The sequence below is a fragment of the Dermacentor variabilis genome, unplaced genomic scaffold (assembly GCF_050947875.1).
Source record: "Dermacentor variabilis isolate Ectoservices unplaced genomic scaffold, ASM5094787v1 scaffold_13, whole genome shotgun sequence".
NCBI classification, from domain to species: Eukaryota; Metazoa; Arthropoda; class Arachnida; order Ixodida; family Ixodidae; genus Dermacentor; species Dermacentor variabilis.
In genome coordinates this window covers 2,391,577-2,418,504 of record NW_027460291.1, presented here as the reverse complement: position 1 = coordinate 2,418,504, position 26,928 = coordinate 2,391,577, and the positions used below count along the sequence as shown (strand labels likewise).

The 26,928-nt window shown below is 48.4% G+C and overlaps 1 protein-coding gene across 3 annotated transcripts in view; it reads right to left on the bottom strand.

Moving 5' to 3' along the window:
• Positions 1 to 26,260, bottom strand: part of LOC142566836 (nose resistant to fluoxetine protein 6-like) — a 231,487-nt gene extending 205,227 nt beyond the window's left edge. Inside the window, exon 1 of one of the 3 annotated variants that reach the window (XM_075677736.1) lies at positions 26,176 to 26,260. In XM_075677736.1, the coding sequence (XP_075533851.1) occupies positions 26,176 to 26,242 (67 nt within the window). In that variant the 5' untranslated portion in view covers positions 26,243 to 26,260. Of the gene's footprint in view, positions 1 to 4,102; positions 4,673 to 26,175 lie in introns of those variants that run through there. The other 2 variants (XM_075677735.1, XM_075677734.1) reach the window with 2 other exon arrangements.
• Positions 26,261 to 26,928: the final 668 nt, after the last annotated feature.

Genomic DNA, 26,928 nt, shown 5'->3' with positions numbered 1-26,928 from the left:
GAGCCGGGCTTAGCAGCCGAACTTGATAGCCACTAAGCAACCACTACGGGTTTACCATGGAAGCAGCGCGTGAACCGACTTTGCATCGTTAATTTCAGCCTACTTGTCGACTAAAATTATAGCTGTTGAAATCACTTTCACGAGTTTGGGCTCGGCGTGAACGGTTACAACCGCCTGAATTGTAGCTCGATGCGTTGCTACATCTATACGCTTTTATACGTAGTGGGAGGCAGTGTCGCTCTGAACGGAATACTACTTTAATAGCAAAATTTACTGCAGAACGTAAGCTTAGCAAAAAACTAAGCTATGTACACAAAGAGCACCAGTTGTGTTTTATACCAAAAAAAAAACTTCTTGGGGTAGTCGGTGTGACATTGCACGTAAGTAAAGGGCGAGCTGACGGAGATGTAGCGAAGGAACGCACCGTCCCATCTCTTTCCTTGCACAGCCTCCGTCTGCTCGGACCGTACGCGTTCAACCTTTGGTCACACTCGATTCGAGGTAGCATGAACGTCACGTGACCAATCCGAGGTCGTAGCCGTAGTGTCGTATGAAGTGGCGGCTGTCGGTCTGTCGCTCGGGAGTGCATGCGAGGCCGTCTCTTGGTTGTTCCAACACGCTCAGGCTAGAATACACGCAAGTCGTCAGAGCGTTCGTGCGCCTAAGTGCGGAAGGCACTTATCGCTCGTGTCAGGAAAGCTGTGCCTGGAGGTACTAAGGAGAGTTTTAGCGTGTCCCGTTTACGCGGTCTGAGCCGTACTGTAATGCGGTAATTTCCTGCTTTGCACTTGCTCCCGTTTAGCCAGGCGGAAAGTGTTAATGTGGAAGGCCACAGGCTTTTCCGTATGGTCGTGCGTCATGGTTTACCGTTGTTGCTCCAGCACCACACTGTACACATGCAAAGTGTGCCTGAAAGGGCACAGCTTCTCTTAAGTGTCTTTAGTTCTTACTACCATAATATATGCCCCCCAACCCCACCCCTCTCTACTTGTGGAAATCATTCTTTCATTCAAGAGAGGAACAGAAAGTTTGCATGTCATGCAGACAATAGCAAACGGTGGTATAATTTTGGTCAGGCGACACGACTCCTGAAACTGCACAAGAGGTCTTCGTGCGTGAAAACGCTCACGTTGCTTCCCCGTACGCAGCGTCCACACCCTGATTTCTCACTATGAAACCTCATGCAACTGAATTTCACAGGGTTACGGCCGAGGACGAAGTTTATCGAACCAAGCAGGACACTTCGGATCAGTTGTCGCCACAATAAGGTGATAACTGCACGAACTTTCTACGGCATTTCCTACGTAGCTCCGTAGAAGTTGCATCTGAGCCCTGCTTAGCTTTTTGTATTTAAGCATTTGTCCACAGTTTGTCTCAACGTTGCAGCTGCGCGCTTAAGGCGGCGCGTTTAATTTATTCTACCTTTCTTTAACCGAACGAAATCATGTTTTACAAAATTTGACTTGGTGGAGAAGTTGTCACACATTTAAAAGAGCCCTTGACCTTCCGGAAACCGCGTATAGTACGCATATCAGTCATTTAGGAGCACAGTTATTGATGTAACATGAGTTTTCCCTCTTGAACCATTACTTATCTTGCCCGTTGTCTCTTATGAGTTTTATTTGCGCCGCGACGCACGGCTCGAGCTATGGGATGGTCTTCGTGCTGTAATGGAGAGGGCGTTGCTGCTCCGAAATAAAAACACCAGGCTTCGTCTCTGGGGACGGACACAGCTTTCGGAACAGGGCGTGTGTCGTCGGTCTCCTCCTGCGCATGCTGCGGGACACTCGGCTCATTTTTGTTTTTTCGCAAGCCGCGGTGGATGCTACTCGGAATGAGCGTTTCCACAGATGTGTCGCCCGTGTGTATAGCGCACAGTCTCTTCTGGCCTGGGCCATGCTACTCACGGCTTTGTGAATCCCTCTACATCCGGTTCGTTTGTCTTCTTTCATGTGGAGCAGCAACCTGTGACGGGACTAACATAACCAGGTTGCAGATAAGGCGGCAGTCCCTACTAAAAACGCGCCTGTGGAGAACTTGAGTAAAGAAGAAGTTCAGGTCGGTGTCGACGAGCAGTACCCCCCTGCTCACGATACCCACCTTCTGCGCAAGATTCAACACGTGGTCAAAGACAGCCTTATAACCCCGTATCCTGATAGACTGCGCCACCCGACACGCAACGCCACTGGACGTTTGGGAAATATATGTTTCTGTCGTACTGCCAAATTTTTTAATCATGTTGCTTGTTCTCTCAACATTACACAGTACAGATGAATGTTCTAACTAGCTTACTGGCTGCAAAACAAAGGCACAGTGCGCCGTCAACGACTATGGAACAGGAAATATCACTTTGTATTGATCTTGAAATATTACTTTCTTTTTCCGTATATGTAGGAGTGGTAGTAAGAGTCTGAGCATTTGAGAGATACAAAAGACTAGACCTTCCACCTACATGCTGAAGGAATTTGATTGTACTGGGTCACTCAGCTAGGTTTGCGATTTGTAGCTAGAAGGCCTGATGGTTTTACCAGCATGGCTTCAACCATGCGGTGACATTTCGCTACTGGGATCTCCTCTAAAAGTAATAATAACCTTCTCTACTGAGAGTGATATTGTATCTAATGCATCAACGCAAAGCATGACCTCGTGTGTGTGCCTTTATTTCATTATTTGCTGTTAAATTGACTTGGTTGATTGACGTGTGTTTGACTGCAGAAGCGGCAGAACGTGTCATATTGTGCCTTCCTTTTTTTACGTTGACTGCTTAGGCTTCTTTTCGAAACGTGGTTTGTGACCAGAAAGTTTTGCATATCAGCTCCGGTTAGCTTAGATTTATAAATGTAGAATTTTTTATTTTGGTTTTAAAGAAGTCAGCAACACAATAATTGCCGATACTTCAATCGTCCAAATACATGCCTCCCTCACTAACTGTTGTCAGTATATATATATATATATATATATATATATATATATATATATATATATGTGTGTGTGTGTGTGTGTGTGTGTGTGTGTGTGTGTGTGTGTGTGTGTGTGTGTGTGTGTGTGTGTGTGTGTGTGTGTGTGTGTCATGCCTGTTTTTCGTGTACAAGGCATAGAACCCACGAAATTTCTGAAATAAAAATATTTCGTAACTGATGGCAGTCTCAAGAGCGCAAGAGGGAGCAATGAGCGGAAAGGCATGGAGTTCACCAGACAAGCGCCCGGTTTTCTGCCCTACACTGGGGATAAGGGAAATGGGTAATAGAAAAAGGATATGATCATGCCTAGACAACTAGCCGGTATCAGTCTCGTGATTCTAACAAGAATATGATCTGATTACCCGAAATTTTATTTAAAATGTACCTAATTATATCGCTACTCTCTGATTATTACATATTAAGATAATGATCTTTGGCGCTGCAAATAATGCATTCCCGTAAAAAAGTTATCTGCATTGCACTGTCCGAAGTAATGCCGGCAGTTCGCGTGTCAATCAGGTGGTATACGTGTACTGTTTTCGATTACATATTCCTGGGTTCGACTGAAGTTGGCTTGGTTAGGCATGAATGGAAATGACTACAAGTGACGTTGTTAACGTGGAAGGCATATGCGGTTCAAGAAAGTTCCATCATCCTATCGAGGGCAAGTCAGAGACAGGAATTATTATCACTTTTACTCTTCTTCCTTGCCTTGTTAAACCGCACCTACCGCAAGCCACCGTTCGGATGAATGCCGTGACAATCAATCAAATTCAGCTCAAGCATTTTTTGGTAAGAAATACATCCCCTTTGACATCCTGCGACAACACAATTTTACACTCATTCTTGAAGTGCTTAAGAGAATCACCACAAAAGGGCACAAATTTGCAGTCACCGGCACTACAGCATACTTTAGAACTTCTCGCAAGATGCAACGCGAGCATCAAGTATGCAAGAAGTTGCGGCTCGACGCTGATTGCCGTGCGACCAGCGTTACGTTTTCTTATCTTTCTTTTTTTTCGAAGTACAGCGTTCTAGAAAAACTTTCTAGAAGATTGTACATCGAAGCCCGCGCAACTACATGGCCACCTTGGCTGCGCCAAATGCAGTCCGACCCTTTCAGTTCGCAGAATCGCACTTACTTCTTATGCTTTCCAGATTGAGCTTGCGCAATCCTCCGATGACTCGCAATAGGGAGAGAAAGCAGTCCGTGTTCAGGTCGAGTCCGGCTACCAGCGTCGTCAACTCCGGCAACAGCTGGTCCAGCGCCCCGTTGGCGAGGCTCGAGAGCTTGCGCTCGAGCACTTCCCAGTCGGCCTGGACATCGTAGGCGGCACTGCCGCGGTCCTGTGAGGCCTCACGCGGCTTGGCCTCAGTCACAGCGCCACTGTCGCCAGCGATCGCCTGAGGCGTCGTGGGTGGCGGAGGAGACGCGTCACACACACCACCGGAGCCCGCGAAGACGGACAAAAGCAAGAAAGCGACGACGACCGGAGTGGCGGCATCGCCCCGGTTCTGACGGGCGCGCTTAGGACACCGCATCGTGGATCGACGACGACAAGATGCCGCGGCGCGCGGGCATCGGCCCCGGCGTTTCCTTCGTGGTGGGATGGTCTCTCCGTTCAAGTGGGGTGTCGCGGCGTCTGCGGCGGCGCTTTTAAAAGCGCGGCGCCCTTCTTTCCTGCAGATGCGGAAAGCGCTTTTCTTGGTCAAGGTGGTCTTCGCTCCCAAGCGGCCTCCAGCGAGCGTGACTCGAAACGCAGGCCAGCGCGACTCGTGACGACGCGGGGCAAGTGCGAGGCCCGGTGCCGCCCTCTGTCGCGGGAAGCCCTTCGGTGGCGTGCACACTGGAACGCAGGGCGTTGCTGCAACCGCCGCAGCAGCTGCAGTTGGGCACAACCGATTTGGTCAAAGTTGCCGAATGCTTATAACTCGTCCGCCATCCAGGGGTGAGCAAATCGGTACAATTTATACATGTTACCAAAATACCCATGCAACGTTAACCTTGGGTTTACCTATAGTTGATTTATCTTGGCCTTAAGACATCGGCGATTTTCTAGCGGTGCCTCTCTCCATGCCCCTCTCACCACCGTTCACGGCTTGCTGATCCCATTTATAATGCGGGCTAAGCGTTGTTCTGACGAAGACCGAAAAGTCGCAAGAGAAATAGCATCGAAAGTTCGTCGCTACAAAATCGCGGCCCTGTATATTATAACATGTCTGCATAAGGGTAAATGACACAAGAAAGTAAAGAAAATAAAAACTAGGGAACGATGAAAAAGAGTGGATATACAGTAGCACAATATCAACTGAAACTTTAAAGAAAGCACACACATTCACCTTTCTACAAGTCATGATAGTTATTTTTGTTAGCATAATCTGTATACTGATTCGGAATGGTTGCATTCTCTATCAAAACAAAAAAATCACAGAATCCAGGTTCTGTGGGAATCGGTCGAAGCGACGCGGTGCACGCGAAGAACTCTCTCTTTTCAGCGGCCATTTCCGTCATGGCACGCCGGCCAGGCCAACCACACTAGTTCTTTAGAAATGGTTCAAAACACCTCTGAAGACGACATTTTTTTGCAGTAAAATAACTACAACAGTAACTGCTACGAAAAGAAACTTCCGACTGCCATCAGTTGGCTCTCGCCGCGAGAGAATACACCTAACTTAAAATGGTAAATTACACAGCCCTTTCAGGTTTCATGTGAAGGTATGCGCAGCACATTAAACAAACAAAATAGTAATCACGTCGCAATAAATTGTCTCATACGAAGGAAGTCCTTCAAAAGGACGGAATGATGGCCTATATACAGTCTAGAGCAATCACAACACGACAAATGCCAGAAAAACTAGGCTCATATTTTAACTTTCGTGCTTTGTTTTGCAGCACACTACACAATTCTTTTACTTATATATTGTATTTCAAAAAACGCAAGCCTTTTCACGTAGATGCTGTAGTTGCTTATGGCAGCCGTTGTGTCAGAGCGATAGGTTCGCATACTTTATGAGCAACTTGTCTGGGCTGCGAGGACATATCGCAATAAATACGGTTGAGAGAAAACTTTTTCGGAGGTATGTGTAAGAACGCTTAATGTACACTAGTGATAAAGGCATAAAAAATACAAGTCAAAAATAATCGCTCGAAAATACGGCCACCTGAAGCCATGCTTCTAATTATTCGTTTTTCTTTTATTATTGGTTTTTGGGTTTCGTCATTATTTGTCATAAGGCCTCATCATCATTGTCGACGCTATATGTATCCCACGACAGATGCTATGAAATAAATACATAGGTAAAGATTGCTTACAGAACGGCTCCAGGCCATGTATTCGCAAAAAGCTCTGACGCTACCGTTGTCCCCAAGAGCACATTCGTGCCAGTCCTGATGCCGGACATTAGCGAAGACGGCTGACCAATAGCAGAGGGCACTTGCGAACCGAAAGCTTTGTGAATTTGGCGCCCTTAGCCCGTCTTCTATATTCTAACGGTAGAACTGCTGGTACGGCGCGTAGTAGTAAGTGATTTTTGAATGAGAAAAGAAGAGATAAGTGCAGTACCGTAACTGTCTCTCGCTTAGGAGGTCACCTTAACAGTACTGCTCGGGGGAAGGGTAATGGGAATAAAAGAGTGTCAAGAAATATACGGCGCGTTTCTGCGCGTTTCTGTGCCACTGAACGTACTGAATGCTATGGAGCCAAAGTACGCACGAGTGTAAGAGGGTCGCTGACACAAAGAATCCCACATTATCATCGGCGTAAATTTACGCTCAGGAAAAAAAAAAGACTTAATTGTAACACCAAAATGAGGCAAAATGCACCACTGAGTGTTAAATCTGACTCATTTTCTGCTTTTCCTACCCGCGTTCGGGCGAATGCGAAACTTATGGAAAGCTATACGCTGCTGGCACTATCTGTTCCATGAAACAAAGAGCTCTGTCAGACGGAACATCTTGCGTATTGCGAGACACGCGCTCAAGTTCAGCTTTCCCTGCAGTGCCACATAAATCTGTCTAGAAATAATTCCGCCTTCTCGTGATGGACAGTTCATTCGAGAACACTAGCGACTCCACACACAGTCCCGCCGCCCCCCATCCCGCAGCGTTTACGACGTGGAGCCATCTCCAGCAATGCGCAGTAAAAAAGTCCCACAGACGCCGTTTGCTTGAACAGAAGCGTGGTTTCTTCTTGAAAACACTGCTACCACATTCTTTGTCGCTCCCCATGAATGCGCGTTTACTGACCCTCCTATCAGCACGTTTTGACTCAAGGTTTGAAGCCCAGGCCATACAAAAACAAAGTAAGAAAGATATGACCAATTCCTGTCCCCAAGGTGTGTTTTGTGTCGCTGATCGACGTTACGATACACTCCGCGTGATCGAGCGCACTTCTGCGCAAATAAAGACGAGCAAAGCTCGGCAAATGCACTAAGGAATCCAATAACGCAGGGGAGTATTTGGACGCGGTGTTAGGAGAGCGGCGGCCAGGATAGCGAAAGGCTGTGGAGCCTTGAGGATTGCTCATTCGGCAAATCGAATAAGAAAGAAAGAGGGGGCTCACATTGTGCGACCGCTCACCTATCGCTGGAGGCAGAAGCGAATCGCAAAGTGGTTGCACGCCTGAGAATTCCCAGTGCCAAAGGACACGCGGCCTACGGAGCGCTGTCCTCAGACGCGTGTCCTTTCGAAAGGGAAACGAAATTGGCCGTAATTATTTTTCATTGCTTTCTTTACGCGCCCGCCGATTGCACACGCGTTCGCTTGCTGCGAGAGGTGACGGGCGACTGTTCAGTGCGCGCGTTGCGTTTATAGCGCAAGGCTGAGCAGGTTGCATGCGCGAGCAGAGAATGCGAACCCGCCTTGCATAATTTGGTAAAGAAAATCCGCTTGTTGAATGGAAACGCCAGCAGATCGAGGGAAGTGATAACGCTACTTGTTTGATAAAGTTTGCCGACTTAAGTCAAAGGGGTCGCCACGTTACTTATGCTTCGCTGTGAGGTTACGAAACGTTCTGCATGTCCTTCGCTACAACTCGCATATAATAGACGATTCGCGCAGACGAGAATTGATGCTTATTCCGCTCATGTTTGCTGCTGCCTCGCACAGGACGACCGCAGGCAAATAAATGAATTATTATTTTCAGTGTCATTCCCTGCTCCTTGTGTGCACTGATATTTGAGCGCAATACGACATCCCTGCGCATTCAGCTGGGGCGTGTAAGTAAATAAGTAAACTCAGGCCAGGAGAAAAGAAATGATGATTCGTCGGCAGCTTTGCAAGACGGATATTAGCGGTCAAAGTTACCATAATAGGACCTAAACAATATATATATATATATATATATATATATATATATATATATATATATATATATATATATATATATATATATATATATATATATAGTTGAAGAAACGGAGCACACTTACGAAAATTGCATTTTTAATACATGAAACACACGTCAAACCATCCGAAATCCAATTTGGATGGTTTAATATATATATATATATATATATATATATATATATATATACATATATATATATATATGTGTGTGTGTGTGTGTGTGTGTGTGTGTTTCCGAGCGTGAACGAAGCCCGCAAATGCACGGAAAATTGCCGCATGACTGGCTCCCCCAGGTGTGTGTATATATATATATATATATACACACACCTAGGGAAGCCAGTCATGCAGCAATTTTCCGTGCATTGGCGGGCTTCGTTCACCCTCGGACAAACACTTTTATGTAACACGTATTGAGCCACAGAAACCTGCCGCGGGAGTTCTTCATGATGCTCTACAATTTTCTCATTGAAACTTTTAAGTTATTCTACAATATTTGAGAACTTGAAAAAATAATTAGGACTCTTCATGTAATTAAGTAGAATGAAAATAAATCTATATCCGAGCGACGGCAAACAACATTACATTGGTTCTATCCAGCGTCGTGGCCTTCTCATATTTTTAAACTCTGGCTATAGTCAGCTGGGACACCTTCTTGTATATATATATATATATATATATATATATATATATATATATATATATATATATATATATGACCACACAACTCCAACAGACAATCAGGGAAATAAACTGTGGTTGAAATTGGAATGTACAAAATAACAAAGAAAAAGACAGTGGACGGACAGGTCGCCGGTGGGATCCGAAAGCTGCGCATTACGCGTGCGTTGCGCTACCAATTGTGCTACGGGGTCGGATATCAAATCGTCCACTACGGTATTTATGTTTAATAGATCTACGCAGGTGTTAGCCAGCGCCACTCAGAACCATGGTGGGCGGACGTGTAAAATACTCTTTAGCCCGATGGCGTCATGCAACACGTGATCTAAGGAGAGCAGAGCCTACCTTGGCTCTGAGTGGCGCTGGCCAACACTCCTAGGGCTAGCCGTAGTAAACACAAATAACTAAGTTAGTGGACGGATTGCTCACCGTCACCGTAGCACAATTGGTACTGGAACGCACGCGTAATGCGGAGGTTGTGGGTTCGGATCGCACCGGCCACACGTCACCTTTTCGTTCACTTTCATTTCCCTTGTGTTCGTTATTTTCTACATGATTATATATAAAGGGTCCGTTCTGAAAGTCATCATCATCATCATGAGCCTGGTTACGCCCACTGCAGGGCAAAGGCCTCTCCCATATTTCTCCAACAGCCCCGGTCATGTACTAATTGTGGCCATGCCGTCCCTGCAAACTTCTTAATCTCATCCGCCCACCTAACTTTCTGCCGCCCCCTGCTACGCTTCCCTTCCCTTGGAATACAGTCCGTAACCCTTAATGACCAACGGTTAGCTTCCCTCCTCATTACGTGTCCTGCCCATGCCCATTTCTTTTTCTTGATTTCAACTAAGATGTCATTAACTCGCGTTTGTTCCCTCACCCAATCTGCTCTTTTCTTATCCCTTAACGTTACACCTATCGTTCTTCTTTCCATAGCTCGTTGCGTCGTTCTCAATTTGAGTAGAAACCTTTTTGTAAGCCTCCAGGTTTCTGCCCCGTAGGTGAGTACCGGTAAGACAAAGCTGTTATATACTTTTCTCTTGAGGGATAATGGCAACCTGCTGTTCATGATCTGAGAATGCCTGCCAAACGCAGCCCAGCCCATTCTTATTATTCTGATTATTTCCGTCTCATGATCCGGATCCGCAGTCACTACCTACCCTAAGTAAATGTATTCCCTTACGTCTTCCAGTGCCTCGCTGCCTATTGTAAATTGCTGTTCTCTTCCGAGACTGTTAAACATTACTTTAGTTTTCTGCAGATTAATTTTTAGACCCACTCTTCTGCTTTGCCTCTCCAGGTCAGTGAGCATGCTTTGCAGTTGGTCCCCTGAGTTACTAAGCAAGGCAATATCATCAGCGAATCGCAAGTTACTAAAGTATTCTCCAATAACGTTTATCCCCATTTCTTCCCAATCCAGGTCTCTGAATACCTCCTGTAAACACGCTGTGAATAGCATTGGAGAGATCGTATCTCCCTGCCTGACGTCTTTCTTTATTGGGATTTTGTTGCTTTCTTTATGGAGGAGTATGGTGGCTGTGGAGCCGCTATAGATATCTTTCAGTATTTTTACATAGGGCTCGTCGACACCCTGATTCCGTAATGCCTCCATGACTGCTGATGTTTCGACAGAATCAAATGCTTTCTCGTAATCAATGAAAGCTATATATAAGGGTTGGTTATATTCCGCACATTTCTCTATCACCTGATTGATAGTGTGAATATGAGGTAGTGGGCCTCATTTTCTCCAGGAACGCCTCGACCGGAATGCTGTTGAGCTCCCTCGTCAAAGCCTTTTGAACTAACTGCCTCTACCGATCCGTGATGGTTCCCCTTGAGCGTCGATTTTATTCTCGCGAATAGAAAAAGTCTGGCAGGGCGAAGGAGGAAATAACTTTAATGTGTCCTGAGGAACCCCTCCCCACCCACTCTTGCTTTAGTGGGCGGCAGGGGTCGCGGGCCGCACCCACGTTGGGACGGGAAGCCCGTGAGCCTCCGCCCTTTCGTGAGTCCTCTGGACGGCCCGGAGCTGGGTCTGGTGGTCGTCGCTTTGCAGGGCGTCCACCCAGTCTTCTTCTTTAGTCAACACGGTGCCGCTTAACGCGGAGCATTGCCAGAGCATGTGCGCTAGCGAGCAGTAAGATTCGCCCCAATCCGGACATTGCGGCTCTACTTGTGGTGAATAACGGCTCAGTCTGCCTCTCGAGGGGAACGACCCTGCCTGAAGAATTCTGAATATCGTCATGACTGTAGGGGGACTGAGGCAGCATTGCCACCTTGTGCTACTCCCCTACGCGGAACGCTGTGTGGCTCGGCGCGTTGTCACTCTGCAGCCGCCAATTGTTGGCGATGGCTGTGCGGACACAAACAATGCGTTTTCGCACCCTCTTGAGGACTTCCACGTAAAAAACTGCATTAACTGCTTGTCTGGTTGTACGAACTCTTTGTGGATGACTACATGTCGATCGAAAAAGCAAATGAGCATGGCCTTTTGCTTGGATTTGCTCATTCATTCTTTCTTGGGGCATGGGGATGAAGGAGTGTGCAATTCTGAGCTCTGACGCTTGCTTTCCGGGTCATAATCAAACACCCACGTCTCGTGACCGGTCACCACATTGTCCAAAAAGTCGCGGTCCTCATTCACATGACGAAGAATATCGTGGCAGATTGCTTTCCAGTGGGCCTTTTGCTCCTCTGACAACACTCGGGGCACGAACTTCGCGCACACTTTCCTCATGGCTAAGTTTTCTGTCACGATCTCAAAAGCTGGAGTTTGAGGAATGCTCAAGTCATCAGCAATCATTCTGATGCTCATCCTGCGATCTCTGTTCAGTAAATTTTTCACTCGCGACACATTTTCGTTGGTCTTGCTGGTCAAAGGGCGTCCGGAGCGGCGTCATCTTTCACTCTTTGCCTACCTTCTCGGAACAGCTTGTGCCACTCAAAGACGCGTGATCTATTTATTGCAGCATCACCGTAGGCCTCGTTAATCCGGTCGTGAGTGTATTTTCCCATTTTACTAAGCGTTACACAAAATTTGAACGTGTATCGCTTATCCAGTAAGCGCTCCAGGATTCTCCGTGACGAGGCGTTTTGACAGAGGTTCACAGTGCAAACGACCTGCTCTCTTGAACGGCCGAGAGCCGACTGCCGATTTTTTCCAGCGTTTCCCAACATCCCCCTTCACCCATCCTGACCGCGGAGACGGGCTCTCGTCCGCCCGTTAGGCCTCCATCCAAGCGCCACCGCGCGTGGATGGAGGGGCTGTAGTTCGCCGAGGAAAAACCTGTCCGACTGCTTTCAGAACAGACCCTGTATTATATATAACACCTGGCAGGATGGCGGCGCGCCTTCGCTAATGCCATGAGTAGGCTCAGGACTACTTGAAGTTTTCTTTTACGAGAAATTCCAGCGAAAGAGAGTTTTCTTAATACGGGCCATGCAGGTATAAATATAGGCACGAAATATGTGCGATGGTCATTACTGGATAAAAAAACAAAGAAAGAAAAGAAAAGTAACACTAAGAAAAAGTTGCAGCTGGTCTGAGATGGCTGCTAATACAAGCGCGTTTTTTCTTTCCTTTTTTTTAAAAGTGGGTTGGAGTGAGCAGAGCAGTTAAATTATTTCCACGAGTAGAAACCAAACCTGTTCTATGTAGAGCAACGAACCATACACTCTAAACACAGAAACGCTTATAGTTCTTTGTGCCCAGTTTCACAATGTTGGGTAAGCCTTGCTGTTTTACATCACTCCGTCACCTGCTGCGGTGCCGCTAAGCGACTATGGTGTTCTGCAGCTGAGGTAGTGAGGCTTCTTTCCTGGGCCGCGGTTGTCGCGTTCCAATGTAAAAGAAACACAGTGAAAAAAAAAGAATGACAGCCCCTGCTCGGGTCGAACAATGATTACACGGTTAAAAACTCCCGAGGTGGTAAAATACAATCAGTATAGAACTCAACTACGAGGTGACTCGTAGCTCGGTGTTGTCTCAAGAAACGTTATATACCACAAAGGAATAACTAGATCATGATAGCAGCCAGGGGGGCTTGCATATTAGTAAGGCCTTAACGTAGCGTTGGCGTTATTACGAGGATCGTCCAAATCAATCTCGGACTTCGTTTTTCTTTCCAGGTTTAATTACACGCCTAGGCTGGAGGTTTTATATGCAGTAGATATTGGCACCTGTGTCCTGTTACTGCTAGACAGCGCTTATTTCCCGCTTTTCTGGATAGACTGTTATTCAAGATGGCGGACAACAGTGTGAACGTCTACGTGGAACAGGGTGTTGTGACCAAGTTTTTAGTGAACAAGGGCATAAAACCTCTTGAAATTTACAGAAGACTTCAGGATCGGTACAGTGATGAGACACTCAGTCGCAGTAAGATATTGACACACGTACTTATATTTATTGGGCGACCACGTTTTGCCGCCTAACAAATGTTATCGCACAGCGCGGGACGCGCCTGCACGTATCCGAACTTTCTGGAAAGTTATCGATGCTTCTATCCGCTGTCTGCTGTCGCCGAACCTTGTCTTATCTGATTTTATCGCGTGACGCGAATGGTATAGAACTTTGTGGAAGGCACGCGGGCCCCAACGATTAGTCTGGAAGATTCGATGACTGCTGTATAAAATCCGACGCGCTGGACCCGCTGATCAGATTTTCGACGATCGCCAACTGTGTTCGCCGCTCTCGTTGTGCTTTAAGTGTAGCCTGTTTTGTGGGCACAGGTTCGCCCAATAAAACCTAGTTTTACCTTTCACAGTATTGCTACTGTATTCTTTGACGTCACGACCACGTGACAATATTTGGATGGTGTAAGCGCTTTAAAGATGGCCGTATCTCAATTACTGACGATCCCGGTCGTGGTGGATCACAGCCCACGGTAATTATTCCTGAAAACATTCAGCGCGGGGAGAGCTGATCGTGGACATTCATCGCATAACCTGTCGTGAAATCGCAAGGGTGTGTAAATTTTGTTAGGAACAGTGAACATAATAATTCATGATCATTTGTTGTTCTGAAAAGTGAGTGCACGCTGGATCCCAAAGCAGCTGTCTGCGTTTGACAGATACAGAATAGTTGAAATCTGTAGAGCACCGAAGGAACGCTACGAAAGGGAAGTCCAGGATTTTTTAAATAGCATCATGACATGTGACGAAACATGGGTTCACCATTTCACCCCAGAATCCAAAAGAGCATCGATGCAGTGGAAGCATACGGAATCACCACCTCCCAAGTAATTTCGAACAGTTTCGTCTGCTGGTAAAGTGATGGCCAGTGTATCCTGGGATAAACAGGGAATTATTCCCGTTGACTTTTTACCTCATGGTGTCAATATCCACTGTGAGTATTACTGCCGTGTTCGGCGTGATGTGGACAGGAGTTTACGAAAGAAAAGTCCCGGCTTGATCACAAAGGATCTGGTCTTTTTGCAAGACAATGTATGACCGAATACCACTCAACGCACATTCCAAACAATCGAGGAAGTTGGCTGGGAGATATTATCACACCTCCCCCTATAGTCCTGACTTAGCACTATGTGATTTCCACCTGTTTTGGCCCCGGAGGCCCCAGAACAAATTCCTTGGAGTAAAACATTTCAGCACTGATGTTGAAGTGAAGAATGGTGTCCTACAATGGTTCCGCCCTAAGAATAAATTTTCCTACGGCGATGCATTCCAGGCGTTAGTTAAACGCTGCGATAAATGCATAACTGTAGCTGGAGGTTATGTGTAAAAATAAATCCACTTTCCACACTTTGAAATATTTTCTTCCGTTTGCTTTTTTTTATAGCCCCGGATTGACTTCAACGACCCTCGTAAAATTTGCGGGCCAACATACCCACTTAACTACAACTCAACAGCAGAAAATGCCTTTTGCTTTAGTTATGTCCATACCAAAGTAATTTCTTTTCGTAAATTTATCAATGGGAGCATGTTTATGACTAAGCAGTGTTAACCGATATGTTCCATGCTGTACTCACGTAATAAGCATTGATCTAAGAAGAGAGAACATCTCACACAAATGAATAAGTACTCCCGCGAATTTTAAAGTGTAGGTAGGCACGGCTTCAGCGGATAGCGATGTGCATTCCAGTTTAGAGCTAGAATCTAAAGTGCTGCTGCCCGAAAAAAGAAGAAATAAATAAAGACAGGAAGGTACGAGTGCTTCTCAAAAGAGGCTACTCTGACTTCATGGTCCATTCACGTTGTCGGATTGACCTGCCTGTATCAAATGACCAGAACTCGTGCTATTGATTAGAAGCAAGCGTGGCCGCATGCTGGCGAGGGTCAAGGCACCGGTCCTGCGCCACGCCAAAGTGGAACATTCGTGGCCACTTTTTGCCTCCCTTCCTCGAAAGGAGTCCGCGCACGTGCCAAAATAAATGAAGCCAGGAAAAAGAATACAGGGGAAGAAAACACGCAAGCTCCTTTCCAACCAGTTCGAACACTCATGAGCCTTCCTTTGGCCAGGAAATGAAGCTAAGGTGGTATGACGGCGCGACAGCCATTCGTTCGCGTCACCAAGGGCGTCGTCTCGAATATTCGCCCTTGAGTCGTGCTGCATGTTGCAGCTCACGTCGCTGGCCTCCCACTTCAATTCAACTACACCCCCCCCGCCATTCCTCACCCCTTTCTCTGACCTTCTTTCCTTGACACACGCAGTCGACAGCTGTGAAATTCTCCTCCGCAAGTAGCTCTCCTTTGCGGTGGATGAGGGCAGCAGGAGAGGCGCGGTGCGAGGGAGAATCACTCATCCCGGCGAGCACGTCAATCATGTCGAGAGTCGCGCAGACTTGGTTCAGCTTGCGTATTGATTCTTTACGAGTCGCTCTCACCCCCGAGCTGCGCGAAGCGTGAAAAGGGACGTAAGAGGATAAGAGGAATGAAGAAGCCGGGGACGAGAGAAGTCTTCCATTGGGGGGGAAATATCCACCTCCAACGCCCGCCCACACCCCTCACACGTACGCACACAAACTTAGCCGCTGCCTTGTTTGTGCACAGTTTGCTGGTCCGTGCGTGCCGATCTGTATGCACACGAAGTGCCACGTGTCGCACGCAGACTGTAGGGTTAATGGCGATAGGCGCCAGAATAGGCTCGAAACTCTTGTTTTATATTACCGCTTTGCCATTTGCCAAGAGTTCAGGATCGCCCGTCAGCCTCTAGAGTCGGTGAAGAAGTACCTGGATAAATTAATCACAGCAAACCCTGATCATGAGAACGAAATTCATAGAAGAATAAAAATGGCTTGGATCGCGTACGGCAGACATTGTCAGTTCCTGACTGAAAGCTTGCTATTATCATTGAAAAGGAAGGCGTACAATCTGCATTTTACCGGTGCTGACATATGGGGCAGTGACTTGGAGACTGACAAAGAAGCTTGAGAACAAGGACCGCACAAAGAGCGGTGGAACGAAGAATGCTAGGCATAGCGTTAAGAGATAGAAAGGGAGTGGTTCGGATCTGAGAGCAAACGGGTAAAGCCGATATTTTAATTGTCATTAAGAAGAAAAAGATGGAGCTGGGCAGGTCATGTAATGCGCAGGTTAAATAACCATTGGCCCACTAGGGTTACGGCATGGGTACCTAGAGAAGGGAAAAGCGGTCAAGGACGGCAGAAAACTAGGTGGAGCGATGAAATTAGGAAATTCGCGGGCGCTTGTTGGAATGGGTTGGCGTATCACACCAACACGCCCAAACTTCTTCCCTGCTAAGGCACAAGACAGGGCTAATTGGAGATCGCAGGGAGAGGCCTTCGTCCTGCAGTGGACATAAGATAGGCTGATAGTGATGATGATGATGATGATTTGGTATTGATTCGTGCAACGTGCAGTAACTCTAGTTGACCTCGGTGGCCACAGAGGAAAAGTACCCGGAACTGGATCTGTTTTAAGCTGTGCCATTGGCCCTAATACTTCAATATACGGGGTGTTCTCTTTCACTCTATGAAGAATTTTCCGAAAGCGCCTGTCGCGGATAGCACAAGTCTATAGGCACCGGGTGGCCGTCGTAAGGCGCCAGCGGCGCATCAGCGGATGGATGGTTGGATGGATGGATGGATGGATGTTGTGAGCGTCCACTTCGAAACGGGGTGTTGAGTTGCGCCACCAAGCTCTTGCTATTATGCTGCCTAATTTCCTACCTAGGTTAAAAGAGCAAAAAAAGGGAAAGAAAACACTCTGAACTCCCACAACCACATTTTCTGACCCCCTATTAGGAACTCTGCTTTTGTACATCTCCGTTTTTTGTCGTTTCCTTACTTTTCTTCCGCCGGTCTTCCAAATGCCTCTTACACCGTCTTAGCGACGTGCTGGAGACAGCGATGTGCAATGGCACTGTGCAGCAATGTGCAGTTTGCAATGCCCCTAATAAACTGAGCGGGTTGTGCAAAATAGTCAATAGGGAGGATATTGTCGTGCGCAAAAGCTGCTATAAGAATAATCCTTGCGGCTTTATTGAATGTACAACGCACGTCGTATATAATATCCCGCTTCATTGTAAACGTTGCTATATCGGGCAAACGGGGAGGTGCATTAATGATCGCGTTAGCGAGCATGCCGCTTCACTAAAGGGAAGCCCGTACAGTCCACTGTAACAGGTGTGGTTGCACCCCGATCTTTAAGAAGCGCGAAATAATTGGCAGATATAGTGAAAAGCGTGCGCTGGAAATCATTGAAGCATTTTGCATATTCAAAAGTGGCGACGCGTCCCTCACACTCTGAACAAAAGAACTGGATTATCTTCTTGCCTGACGCTTATCCTTCTTATCTTTCTTTTTATGCTCTTTGTCACATTCAATGATGTCTTTATATAGTGCTTCTGCAAATAAAAAATCTGCAACTGCAGTTGCAACTGCAACTGCTTCTGCAGCTTTCTCAGTAGATTTGGAAGTGCCGTGAAGAAATGCTCAAAAGTAGTGGGGCACAAAACATGCCACGTACTTAACTTATTCTCATGTTGCTGCCTCATGTTACTGCAATTTCAGAAACTCCAGAACCATCAAGGGGAGCACCGCATGTCAAACTTCCAGACGTGGAAATAGAAAAAAAAAAGAGTCTCGCTGCTTCGCTAAAAACAAAAGCGTACAAAGCGTAAACAAAACTTCGTACGAGCATTTCTCCGCACCCCTCTTTAGGCCAACGAGAAAGGGCGGACCATGCACTAGAGAAGCAAGCAAAGCGCGAGTGCACGATCTGGTGCCACGATCTCTGACACTCTCCCCCATTTCTCGCTATACTTCCCCATGCTTTTCACACGCCCCTCGGCTTCAATACACGACTGCAACCGTGAGGTCAGTGACCTTGCGGTGTAGAATACGTGGGCGTGGGATCCTGATGACGCAATTTCACACAACCCGTGGGATACTGCCTGGTTGGTTTGTCAAGGTACCGGTGCGTGAAAAAAATTTATGGCCTTTTCGTGCCAAAACCACGTTCTGATTATGAGGCACGCCGTAGAGAGGGGCTCCGGGATTATTTAGACCACTTGGGGCTTTTTAACGTGCCCGTAAATCTAAGTACATGGGTTTTCTCGCATTTCGCTCCCTTCGAAATGCAGCCGCCGTGGCCGGCATTTCATCCGGCGACCTCGTACTTAACAGCCCAACGACATAGCCACTAAGCAATCATGACGGGGAATACTGGGGTGCGTAACTATTTGTAATTCAAAGCTTGTATGTTTGTGGAGCTAGAAAAGTAACTTTATAGGAATATGTATACCATTTAAAGTTCCGATGAAGCGGTAGTTACGCTCCACTTTGACGCTTCCACGTTAATCTCCCTATTGCACTCCCTGGGTGAATTCTCGGACCAGCGCGGTAAATTGTGAAATGATAGCCGGGACCGGCCAAATATGCTTGAGCATGCTGCCGCTTGTTTGATAACGTTATGCTTTTTTGTCGATGATCTTTTAGACGTGCGGCCATTTAGACGAGTTCCGGTGTGAGCAAAATGAGTCAATGGAGGTATACTTTCTGTCTCCGTTTTACGCACTCGTCACTGTCCAGGCGCAAGAGAATCAACAAGTCTTCTAACCCGAGCGCTCGGTGGACAAGAGTGTTTCTGAGAAATGAGACAATGCAGAGAGAAATAGGTATAGCTGCATTCGCTCTTTGCGCTTCAACACTGGTTAAAAAGGCTCTTTTGCCGTGAGAGGATCCCTGGTAAGCCAGAAAGAATGTAAGAACGATTAACAGCTGATGACGCCGCCTTGAGGCTCCTGCACCTGCTAGCCAGGACGTCAAGGATGATTTTGATGTCGTTTTGTGGGGTCTGGTTAATCTTTTTTTCTAATAAGTCTCGGCTACTTTTGCCAATAAAAGTGGCCTACCATGAGAAGCCGAAAATTGGACATGGGAAGAGTTAAGAAAGTCTACTGAATCACAACGGCCAAAGTATGCATGCACATATATATTGACACATGTACTTATCTTTATCGGGCGACCACGTTTTGCCGCCTAACAAATGTAATCGCACAGCGCGGAACGCGCCTGCATGTAATCGAAGTTTCTGGAAAGTTATCGATGTTTGTTGTCGCCGAACCTTATGTTATCTGATTTCATCACCTCACGCGAATGGTATAGAACTTTCTGGAAGGCACGCGGGTCCGAACGATTAGTCTGGAACATTCGACGACTGCTCTATAAAAGCCGACGCGCTTGACCCGCTGATCAGATTTTCGACGATCGCCGACTGTGTTCGCCGCTATCGTTGTGCTATAAGTGTAGCCTCTTTTGTGGGCAGAGGTTCGCCCAATAAAATTTAGTTTAGTCGTTCACAGTGTTGCTACTGTGTTCTTCGACGTCACCACCACGTGACATCTGGTGGAGGTGCTAGTGCGTTCATGTACCGAACGCCCCGCAAAGCCGCGATCCAAGCCCGAAGACCGAGGACAAAACCAACATCGCCCGAGACCAGCGTGCTAGCCGCAGACTGCAAGGACTGCCCCCAGAGCACGGACTTCTGCCTGAGTCGACAAAGAAAATCGTGGTCAAAACAACCCCAATGGCTGCCCTAGCGTCCCCCATTATCCTACAACAACCTCGGGACCCAACGACCATCCATGGAGCAGCGACTTAAGACCCAGAATCCTGGCTGGAGACCTACGAGCGAATCGCGACTTTTAACATCTAGGACTCCGACGACAAGCTGCGGCATATCTACTTTGCCTTAGAAGATGCCGCCAGAACGTGGTTTGAGAACCGGGAGTCGACCTTGACGACATGGGACCTCTTCCGTAGCGGCTTGCTGCGCACCTTTACGAGCGTCGTGCGCAAGGAAAGGGCCGAAGACATGCTGGACGCCCGAGTGCAGCTACCTAACGAGAACGTTGCCATCTTCACGGAAGAAATGAACCGTCTGTTCCGCCACGCCGACCAGGATATGCCCGAGGAGAAGAAAGTCCGCCTTCTCATGCGTGGTGTGAAGGAAGAACTTTTCGGCGCAATGATACGAAGCCCACCCAAGACCGTAGAAGAGTTCCTTCGCGAGGCCACCAGCATCGAGCAGACACTCGAAATGCGGAACCGGCAATTCAACCGCCGTACAAGCTCTACCCACTACGCAAGAATTCAATCACTGGCCACGGACAATCTGCGCGAGACCATCAGGGTGATTGTGCGCGAAGAACTGCGCAAGGTCTTGCCTTCGTCGCAGCCTTAAGCGGCCTCGATCGCCGACATCGTGAAAGAAGAGGTGCACCGATCGCTTGGAGTTCCTGAGGTGCAACCAGAATCACCACAGCCCCAGCCGGAAGCGATGACCTACGCCGCCGTCGCAAGCCGTCAAGGCACCCCTCCGCGACCGCGCCAGGGCGTTGTAACGCCGCAATTCCGTCGTCCGCCGCCGCCGCCACCAGCACGCCCACCCGTCGCCCACCGCACATACGTGAGGAAGACGCACATTTGGCGAGCCCCCGACCACCGCCCGCTCTGCTATCACTGCGGGGAAGCCGGCCATGCGTACCGCCGATGCCCATACCGCGACTTGGGACTGAGAGGATTCGCCGTCAACGCGCCGCGTCCACAGCTTGGCGAGCGCCCACGTGACATCGCCGATTACGTTGCCGCTACTCAGTGGAGCCCTCGACGGCCGTCCCATTCGCCGTCACCAGGCCGCTACCTGTCGCCTCAGCGCCGACCATACACCGGCCCATCTCGGGGCCTCTCTACAAGTCCATATCAAGAAAACTAAAAGCAGCAACCGATGGAGGTGCGGTCGCTGTTCGTCGAACTGACGAAGATCCTCCGCCGCCAACGAAGACGATGAAGAAACCATCTCGACGACCTAATGACGTCACGCCGCCGTCCCGACGACTCAGGAAGCCAAGACTACACCGACGAAAGACGACTTGACGGCGCGACGTTCCAGTCTCAGTTCAACACGACGCAGCCGTGATCCGACGCCAAGACCTAACTGCAACGCCAGACAAGGAACCACCGACCTCAACGTGCTTCTCGACGGCCACGCAGTTACCGCCTTAGTGGACACAGGGGCTGATTACTGCGTCATAAGTGGACACGCCGCCACCCAACTGAAGAAGGTTAAGACTGCATGGGAAGGACCTCAAATTCGCACCGCTGGAGGACACCTCATTACGCCGACTGGAATCTGCACGGCAAGAATAACCATTCATGACCGGACTTACCCAGCTACCTTCGTTATCCTCCAACAGTGTTCACGAGACGTCATTCTCGGTATGGACTTCCTGAACCAACACGGCGCAATCATCGACCTGAAGTCGAAGTCAATAACGCCTTCGGAAGATAAAGCGATACCGCCGGAGAGCCCTTGTAGTTACCACGCCTTGAGTGTGCTCGAAGATAAGTAAGCATCCCGCTTCACTCCAGCATTGTTATTTCGGTCGGCACGGAAATACCCGCTGACGTAGAAGGTGTCGTCGAAGGCGACCAGCGTCTACTGCTAGACCGTGAAATTTGCGTCGCAAGAGGGATAGCTCGACTGCATGGTGGGAAAACTGAAGTGTTGTTGACAAACTTCAGCCAGGAGTTCAAGCACATCAACAAGGGCACGACGATCACGTACATCGAGGAAATTCTGGAAACAAGTCATGCGTTTGTCCTCTCGGATTCCGCCGCATCTACCCCGACGACCATAATTCCCGAACCAGACTACGACATTAATCCAATTCTCCCCGTGACTAAGCAACAGCAGCTCAGAAGTCTGCTCCGACGATACAAAGGCTGCTTTTCGACGTCATCGAGGATTCGACAAACACCAGTCGCCAAGCATCGCATAATCACCGAGGAGTACGCTCCACCACTCCGCCAGAGCCCTTACCGAGTTTCGCCGCGAGAACGCGAAGCTATAGGAGAACAAGTAGACGAAATGCTGCGCGACGACATCACCCAGCCGTCGAAAAGGCCGTGGGCATCCCCTGTTCTCCTGGTGAAGAAAAAGGACGGAACCCTACGGTTCTGCGTCGATTATCGTCGACTGAACAAGATGACGAAGAAGGATGTGTACCCCCTCCCACGTATAGACGACGCATTGGGTCAGCTCTGCAACGCGAAATACTTCTCGTCGATGGACCTCAAGTCTGGCTACTGGCAAATAGAAGTCAACGAAAGAGATCGCGAAAAGACCGCCTTCATCACCCCAGACGGCCTCTACGAGTTCAAGGTTATGCCATTTGGACTGTGCTCGGCGCCTGCAACGTTCCAGCGCGTGATCGACACGGTTTTAGCAGGATTGAAGTGGCAGACCTGTCTCGTTTATTTGGATGACGTCGTCGTCTTCGCCGGTAATTTCGACGATCACCTTAGGCGGCTTGCCACAGTACTTGAGGCCATCAAGTCATCAGGGCTCACTCTGAAACCAGAAAAGTGCCGCTTCGCTTACGATGAGCTTCTGTTGCTAGGCCACGTCATCAGCAAGTCTGGAGTCTACCCTGACTCGCAGAAGACAGCTGCCATTCTAAAGTTCCCGCAGCCCACCGACAAGAAGGCAGTGCGTAGATTTCTTGGCATGTGTGCCTACTACAGGCGATTTGTCAAGGACTTTTCACGCATCGCTGAGCCGCTGACACAGCTAACTAAATGTGACGTCGAGTTCAAATGGGAAACGCCGCAGGTCGACGCATTTCAAGAACTAAAACGACGCAAGCAGTCGCCGCCCGTACTTGCGCACTTCGACGAGCACGCCGATACCAAAATCAACACTGATGCCAGTAGCCTAGGCCTCGATGCCGTCCTAGTCCAGAGAAAAGATGGACATGAACACGTGATAGCTTACGCTAGCCGGTCGTTGTCAAAAGCGGAGGGCAATTATTCCACAACCGAAAAGGAATGCCTCGCCATCGTTTGGGCTAGAGCGAAATTTCGCCCTTACCTATATGGCAGGCCATTCAAAGTGGTCAATGACCATCACGCGTTGTGTTGGCTAGCTAAATTAAAGGACCCTTCAGGACGGCTGGCACGATGTAGCCTCAGACTACAAGAATACGACATCACTGTAACATACAAGTCTGGACGAAAACACTCAGATGCTGATTGCCTATCACGCGCCCCCATTGAACCACCGCCGTAAGATGACGAGGATGACGACGCCTTCCTTGGAATAATAAGCTCGGAAGACTTCGCCGAACAGCAACGAGGAGATCTGGAGCTAAAAGCCCTAGTCGACTATTTGGAAGGGCACACCGACGTTGTCCCTAGGGCATTTAAGCGTGGATTGTCTTCGTTCACGCTACAAAACAACCTGCTCGTGAAGAAGAACTTCTCACCATTCCGCGCCAGCTACCTTCTTGTTGTACCGTCAGCGCTGCGTCCAGAAATACTAAACGCCCTACACGACGATCCAACCTCTGGGCACCTCGGATTCTCCCGGACGCTGTCGAGAATACAGGAAAGGTATTACTGGCTGCTGCTGACCGCCGATGTCGCCCATTACGTCAAGACATGCCGAGAGTGTCAGCGACGCAAGAGACCACCGACAAGGCCAGCAGGATTACTACAGCCGATCGAACCTCCTCGCCGACCATTCCAGCAGATTGGGATGGATTTGTTGGGGCCGTTTCCGATGTCAACATTCGGGAATAAGTGGATCGTCGTGGCGACGGACTATCTCACCCGCTTTGCTGAAACTAAAGCTCTACCAAAGGCAGCGCAGCCGAAGTGGCGAAATTTTTCTTCGAGAACATCCTGCTGCGCCATGGTGCCCCAGAAGTCCTCATCACCGACAGAGGAACGGCTTTTACAGCAGAGCTCGTCCAAGCCATTCTGCAGTACAGCCAGACAAGCCACAGGAGGACAACTGCCTACCATCCGCAGACGAATGGTCTCACGGAACGCCTGAACAAGACCCTCGCCGACATGCTAGCGATGTACGTCGACGTTGAGCACAAGACGTGGGACGCGGTCCTGCTGTATGTAACCGTCGCTTACAACACGGCGGTGCAAGAAACAACACAGATCACCCCATTTAAGCTGGTTTACGGCAGGAACCCAACGACAACGCTCGACGCCATGTTGCCGCACGTCACTGACGAGGAAAATCTTGACGTCGCTAGCTATCTCCAGCGCGCTGAAGAAGCCCGACAGCTCGCCCGCCTACGGATCAAGAACCAAGAGAAGACCGACAGCCGACACTACAACCTGCGACGACGCTTTGTCGAGTATGAGCCCGGCGACCGTGTTTGGGTTTGGACCCCGATACGCCGACGAGGACTGAGTGAGAAACTATTGCGCCGCTATTTGGGAACCTACAAGGTCATTCAACGTATTCGCGCACTGGACTATGAGGTCGTGCCAGACGGAATTTCGCATTCACAGCGGCGCCGCACACGATCTGAAGTGGTCCACGTGGTGCGTCTGAAACCGTTTTACGGACGCTGACGAACTTCCTTATTTTTGTTTTCTTTGCTACGGGTGTCTTTCTTTATTACTTTCATTTGTATGCAGCATCGGGTCGATGCTTTTTAAGAGGGGGGATATTGACACGTGTACTTATCTTTATCGGGCGACCACGTTTCGCCGCCTAACAAATGTAATCGCACAGCGCTGGACGCGCCTGCATGTAATCGGAGTTTCTGGAAAGTTATCGATGCTTCTACCCCGATGTCTGTTGTCGCCGAACCTTATGTTATCTGATTTAATCACCTCACGCGAATGGTATGGAACTTTCTGGAAGGCACGCGGGTCCGAACGATTAGTCTGGAACATTCGACGACTGCTCTATAAAAGCCGACGCGCTTGACCCGCTGATCAGATTTTCGACGATCGCCGACTGTGTTCGCCGCTATCGTTGTGCTATAAGTGTAGCCTGTTTTGTGGGCGCAGGTTCGCCCAATAAAATTTAGTTTAGTCGTTCACAGTGTAGCTACTGCGTTCTTCAACGTCACCACCACGTGACAATATATATATATATATATATATACATATATATATATGTACTGTAACCAACAGTTACAACAGCCGTTTCTACGATAGCTGATTTAGGCTGGGCGAACCTGTGCCCGTCAACAAAAACCGACTGAACCCTCAACAACAACAAAAGCGTCCCTCGAGCTACGCTCCTTCGAACGTCGTTCTCCTCTTTGTCGCCTCCTGTCGCGTGCCAATCGTCCGATTCTCGCGCACGAGCCGCTGGCCTGTCAGCGCCGGCCGAGCGTTGCCTTGCGGAGCTTTGCTTCACGCTCGCGGTGTGGCGGCTACGCAGTTGGGATATGTCGGTCGTCTTTTTCTTCGCGCAATGCTGGCGGCAATATATATATACATATACACACACACACTGTGCCATCCCACTGACCACCCGTGCCGCGGTTTCAGCGGGAAATCCCACTAAAACCTCGACCATAATTTTCTGTTCTACTAATCAAAGTAAAACCACAAAATTAACCGCACTATAGCCTGAAACAATACTTTATAAATCTTAACGCGTTTTGTGCTTCTATTTAGTGTCCATTTAAAAAAAAAATATAGAGCCTTTCGCTAACGTAACTGGAAAATCGAGAGGGAAGTGAACCCTCCTCTCAATGCGGCAGCGACATGTATCATATGAAATGTTAAAGACAGAAATAGGACAATGCGAAGATTGCTTTTCCTTTCAATAAAAATGTCTCCTTGAGTGCCATATTACAAATATGTGTGTCGTAGTCAGTCTATATGGAGAAAGTCCAAATATAGTGCACACACAGAGAGAAAATGAGATATTGAAAAAAACTGCACTTACCCTTTAAGTGAACAGGTGAATTTTCATCGCCGATAAGTTGTATTGCTGAGAAGCGTATCTTCCGCATTTCCCTGCCTCTTCGATTCTTCCGTCTCCATTCAATTTCAGAACCGCCAACCTGAGGTCATCGAGTCTAGCAGAAAACATGTATATTTAGCTGTCTTGTTAGCTGAAAGGCTTTCACTACATTTAGATGAAACTGTGAAACCATCCGTCAAAAAATCCTGTCCTCATTAATTGGAAGATTGAAATTTCTGCGTATTGGGGATGAGCTCTACTACTAGAAAAGCTGGCGCTACCGCTGGCGTGACGTGTATGCGTACAAAGCGCGAACATCACGTGAATACAGCGGCCCCGTTGACGGCTTCGGAAGCGCCGAAGCGAGCTGAACTCGAAAGTCTAAATCCCACCTGCGCTGTGGTTCTGAATTATTGGTAGGTTTTCCCGTTTCAGGTGTGTGCTTGACAACACTTGAAAACCCTATAATAGGTAGTGGCTGCCTTTGAAGGCGTCCAACATGGTAGGCTCGGTGCCGCAGCGCACGACGTAGGCAACGCAGCCCGGTGTCAGCGCCTACCCACAGGGCAAGCAGCTACGTCAAGCTTGGATCGCGAAATTTAGAACCAGGGAGTAGCCGTCAGCTACAACTCCGGTGTGCAGCAAGCACTTCAGCGAGTAAGATTTCTGCTACCCCGTCGGGGCTGCGATTTTCGGTGAGTAGCACAGAGCGCGCACCAAGGCGATCGCCGGGCT